Source organism: Marmota marmota, unplaced genomic scaffold (genome assembly GCF_001458135.2).
Source record: "Marmota marmota marmota unplaced genomic scaffold, marMar, whole genome shotgun sequence".
NCBI lineage: Eukaryota > Metazoa > Chordata > Mammalia > Rodentia > Sciuridae > Marmota > Marmota marmota.
The window spans coordinates 12,398,559-12,404,103 of NW_026000082.1; the positions used below are offsets into that span (position 1 = coordinate 12,398,559).

A 5,545-nucleotide genomic window follows, 5' to 3' on the forward strand; every position below is an offset into this window, starting at 1 on the left:
GGCAGGTAGTAGCTTGGCTGGAAGTCTCCCATTGGTTCCGACACCTGCATGGTGCATACAGCAGAGGCAGACAGGGAGCTGGTTAGTCAGGAGGGGTTCCCATGGGCAGACACACCTCTGTGATCTAAGACACTCAGTGAAGGACCCTTGGAACAGGGTGTTCAGCAAACACCTCCCTTGTAAGTGAAGGCAAGAAGGAATGCAGGCACCTCTCACATAAGCCTGGGGACCTGCTGAGCACAGCACGGACTGAGCCCTTCTGTATGTGCCCGGGGTACCACACTTAGATCCCTACACACCCCTAGGAGGTTCTGTTACCATTCTGGTCATACCAGTGAAAAACAGGTTCAGTGAGAGGATGCCACAGGGCCAGGGCCACAGAGCAGGTCAGTGGCAAAGGCAGAACTGGATCCCAGGTCTGTGACTGCACAGCCTACTCAGCTGACCACGGTGCTGTAGAAAGGTCTGAAGGCCCCCTTGCCTGACACGTAATGGCTGCTGCCTAAGTGTGTGTGTTTGTCGGGGTGCGGGGGCAGGTTGAGGGAAAGTTTTCAGCAACCTGGGTGTAGCCAGGTGTTTCTGAGGCAAGGGAAGCTGGGGGACCTCAGACAAGGAGCTGCACTGAACAGCTCTGCTGTACTCCTGCTCCTTTTTCAGTAGGGGGGAGCTGAGCCCACCCTACAGCACCCAGACTCAATGAGATGAATCCTACAAGATACTGTTCTTAGTCAAGTTTGAGAAACCCCACCTATACGGCTCTTCACATGGGAGGGCCACATGTGAGTGTATTTATAGCTCTGGGTAGTTGTAAGAGTCTCCTTAAGATTGCTGGACATGGTGGCGCATGCCTGTAATCCCAGTGACTTGGGAGGCTGAGGCTCTCAGCAACTTAGCGAGACCCCTTTCTCTTAAAAAAAAAAAAAATGCTGGGGATATGAGTCAGTGGTTAAGTGCCCCTGGGTTCAATCCCTGGTGCCAAAAGAAAAAAGAAAGAATCTCCTTAAATTAAGCCACAACTTCCTAACTTCATTTGGCCACAAGGAAAAAGAAAAATCCCTGCTGCAAGGCACCTACTATGTGCCAAACCCTGTGTAAAGACCCTAGGCATACCTTATTAAACCCAATTATGGGATAAGTACTTCCACCACCCTTTGACAGCCAAAGAACTTAAGTGAGGTGCTTAGAGGTCAGGAAACCTCCCCAGGGAAGACAGCTGGAAAAGGGCCAAGGCAGGGTGGTGCCCGAGATCTGTCCAACTCAGATCCTGTGCTCTCTAGGAGTCTCTAGGAAACAGCAGGTGGGCAGGGACAGGGAGATCAATGTCCCTGGGGGAGTGTCTCAAGTGGGTACAGAGGGCAATAAGTAAAAGTAATCCACAGACTCTTGGGTTTGAAACAGCCTCCCAAATAAATGCTTGATCCTTCTCCAGATATGAAGGGTGGGAGGGGGATTATTAGTGCTTTAATTCCAAGCTGCTCAGCCAAGTCTCCCCCTGGATCACAGCTCCTGCCTGGGGCCTGTGGTGGCAGCTCAAACCAGATAAACTGACTGAGATCACACTCTTAACAAAAGCCGTCTGGCAGAGCTGTCAATCAGAGTCCTGTCCTGGATGCCAGTCTCCAGGCTTCTGTGTGAACAGACGGCGAAGAGCTGCTTGGCCACAGCCCCTCTTTGTGTGGAGGCTGGGGACACCCTGCTCTCTCTAGGCTGTGATGGGGTGGCCAGAGGCAGCACCCACATCTCTCAGGTTGGACAGCCAACAGTGGTATGAGGGTCAAGATCGAGGCCTTCTCCCACCTCTGTAGGAAACACATAGGCAGCAGAAAGCACCTGGGCTCCAGAGTCAAGGCAACTGTGGCAAGTGTCCTGGGTGAATCACCAACCAGTTGCATCACCTGAGTCACAGTACCTCATTCATCAGTCCTGTGGACAAAATCTTAACTTTTCTGAATCCTTTCCCTGACTCTACAAAGTGGTTAAAAACACCAGCCTTGAAGGTTCACATAGGGTCAGCAGGCACCCTGGAAATTATCAAGACCAGTGGTTTTCAAACATTTTTCCCTTGAGTCAATGGAAAATGACTTACAAGTAAAAATTTACAGTATCTAAAACAGACAGAAGAGTTGCTGATGAACTGAAGCAGGAATGAGGACCAGCATGCTATGTGCCTGACCTGGCTGCACACAGCTGGATCCTAGGCACCATGTCCCACACTCTGGCTAATGACTTCCACTACATAAATACCAAGTTTTGTCTTCCTTCTTCATTCCTTTCCATAGTAAACAAAGAAATCCTCACTCATTTCCACCCTCCACTTTAAAATACATCTTCACAGATATCTATGGTCCATGGTTATTAGGCTTTAAACTCTGAGCTGGGAGGCAAAGGCAATGGTGTTCCCTATTTCCATGAAGTTGCTTTGTGTTTGTGCCAAATTGGTCCACAGGTCCAGCCTTATGGGACCAAAGTCAGGGCTGGTCACCCAGCCTACCCTGTTCTGCAGTCCTAATGACCCTCAGAGGCTGACATAATGAAAAGGTTTTTTGTTTTTTTTTTTCAGTTGTAGATGGACACAATATCTTTATTTTGTTTATTATTTTTTATGTGGTGCTGAGGATGGAACCCAGGGCCTCACGTATGCTAGGCAAGCACTATACCGCTGAGGCACAACCCCAGCCCCTGGAGAGGGTTTTTAACTATTCTGGTCTGCAGAGAGTTGGTATGCAAGGCCACAAACTTGGTTGTTCCCTCCTCTCATTCCATATAACAGGGGTGACCTGACATCCTATATTCAAAATGTCAAGCTTAAGGAAGATACCAGTTAGTAACTAACCATTAATCTTAGAAAAGGACTGAATTTCATTCATTCTTTCTACAAGTGTTTCCTAAGGCAACAGGTGCTTGGGGGAAGGTTTCTGTATTTTTCATGACTCAGTTGTCACCTCTTCCTAAAAGCCCTCTGCAGTTTCAAATGTGCTATACCTGTGGGCAGGGGACCTACATCTGGTACTAGCTTTGCCATTAGCTTTGTAGGTTTAGGGAACTGGCATTTCTTTTCTGGTGTTCAGCAGGATGAAGGCCCTTCTAGCATCTGCATGCCATGAGTCAAGGCAAGTGATCACCCCAGTCTCCCTTACTCTGAAAATACCTGCCGCTGCCCCAGGTCCAGTAATGCAGATCTCCCAAGGGAGGCATATCATTTATGACAACAAGCTTCCTGGAACTGAGGACCCACAAAGGCAGCAAGAGCAGCTGGAGTAAGGAGGACTCTGGGATGGATCAGGGCTGGGACTCACCAAGCCACCTCCATGGTAATGGCTGCAGGAGACATGCCGGAAGCCCCGTTGTGGGGGGATTCCTGGGGCTGGGGATGCATCCTGGTAGCCCAGTGGGAATGGGAGATAGGAGTGCATGGTGGAGCATCCAGGGTACAGCTTGGAAGGCTCTCGCTCCAGGTACTCAGCCCCTACCACACAATCCGAGTTGATGCTCAAAGGGCGCCCTGAAGAAGGCAATGGACAAGGGAAGTTTAGAAACACAGCCGGGAAAAGGAGCACCACATTACTGTCCAAGGATAACAATGTAATAAACACATCTCTACAAAGAAGGCTCACATTCTTTATGCTTTGATCTCACTGCTCTTTAGTCCTCCAACCACTGCTCCTCCATCCATCTCAAGTTTTTTGCAGATGCTCTTCCCTTGACTTTTCCTCCTAACCTCACTTTGCATCCTTAAGTCCACAGTACAGACAGTCCCTGATTTACCATTTTTCATTTTACAATGGTGCAAATGTGATATGCATTGAGTAGAAACCATACATCCGATTTTGTTTTGTTCCTGAGCCAGTGATATGCAGTAAGATACTCTTTTGAGATGCTGGGCAGCAGCAGTGAGTCACAGCTTCCAGACATCTAAGGGATCACCAGGGGAAACACTCTACAGTGGTCTGCCTTGCTAAGCTAGGTTATGCACAGTAAATACATTGTAATGTAGGATATTTTCAATTTACCATGGGGTTACCAGGACATGACCCCATCAAAAGTTGAGGAGCATATGTATTCAGCTCTTCCTTCAGGCCACAGCTAAATCACCAATTATCAGAGCTCTATACACTGATATGTGTGAGTGTATTGTCTATCAATATTGTCCCTCCCACAAAGACAGAATCCCTAAAGAGAAGGAAATGTGACTCCCTTCTCCCCACCTTTCCATGTCACTAGTGTTGGGGGAATACATTGTAAGTATTCAATTCTTGTTTGTTGAGAGATGGTCAAAAAAGACATCCTATGTCCTTGAAAAGGTCACCTTCCCTAGGATTGTTGTTTCAAGTCTATCTTCTCCATTATAGCTAGGACCTTGGAGACCTATGTTTTCTTAGAAATTGGCTCAGGAGGCTAAGACAGGAAAATCATGAATTTAAGGACAATCTCATCAATTTAGCCAGACCCTGTCTCAAAAAAGTCAAAAGGACTGGGGATGTAGCTCAGTGGTAGAGCAACCCTGGTTATTATCCCCAGTACTGAAAAAGAGAGTAAAGGGAAAAAGTGCCAGGAGGCAGAAATGATCTCCATGGAGCACCCAGACCAATTCCTTAGCATACAGAGGGAAGAAACTGTCACAAGAAAGGAACTTGTCCAAGCTTACCGGCTTCCCATCCTCTTGATTCATACCCGTGCCCTTTCTACACTGGCATAGGCAAAGTACCAAGAAAGTCTATGTCTATATATTAAAAAAAAGCCGTTTTCTAAGCCTCAAATTTTGGCTTGAAATTATACTTTAATACTGAAAGTAGCACAAGGGAAAAATATAAATTATGCACAAGATGAGGGTAGAAAAAAGAAGCAACATCTCAGTATATCAAATGTTCTCTTGTGCAGAGTACTGTGGTCTTAGGACCACGGCTGACACCCAGGGAAATTGCGGGAACAGATGCACAGAACCCTGCAAAGAGCCTCTAGACTGTGGAGAGGAGGAAGGTGCGCAAGCGCAAGCCTAGTCGAGCCAATCCACCCACGGGTTTTAAATCCTGAAGGAGCCTCGGCGGAGAAAAATGGCGGGAAGAGCCACCAGGCGAGCTGCGCTTGTACAAATCTTCCAGACTGGAGACAAGAGGCGCGCAAGCGCAGTAGGACAGGTTTCCTACGGAGCAGGGACAGAGACGCCACGGCTGAGTCGGCCAGGCGCCATTTTCCCCTTGCAAAGTGAAAAGGCAAAAAAACTGCGGCTAAATGTTAAAAGTCCCCAGGATCACCCACTCCTTCCCGTCTCTTTTATCCTTTTAATACAAAGATATCCCGCCTGAATCCCTGTTCAGAGAAAGGTTTCTCAAAGCAGGGTTACCCCTGGAAAGCATTTTCCCCTCCTGAACCCCTACTCCGGGCGGCCTAGGCCGCCAGCTCAGGAGCGGGAAGACCACAGTCCCGAGAGCAATCACAGCGGGGCAAGGCCGCGCGGGGCCTGGGAATCTTACCGAAGTCGGCGAACGGCGGGCTGGGCAGAGGCCTCAGCGGCCGACGCAGCTCCGGGCGGCCTGGGCACGCCCTG

At 48.6% G+C, this 5,545-nt stretch overlaps 1 protein-coding gene across 1 annotated transcript in view; it reads right to left on the reverse strand.

Moving 5' to 3' along the window:
- Positions 1–5,545, reverse strand: part of Dmrtb1 (DMRT like family B with proline rich C-terminal 1) — a 10,542-nt gene that overhangs the window by 3,075 nt on the left and 1,922 nt on the right. The window contains exons 3-5 of the mRNA XM_048816305.1: positions 5,472–5,542; positions 3,297–3,502; positions 1–44 (exon numbers count right to left, since the gene is read on the reverse strand). The exon at positions 1–44 is cut by the window's left edge and continues 2 nt beyond it. Of these exons, the coding sequence (XP_048672262.1) occupies positions 1–44; positions 3,297–3,502; positions 5,472–5,542 (321 nt within the window). The remainder of the gene's footprint in view (positions 45–3,296; positions 3,503–5,471; positions 5,543–5,545) is intronic.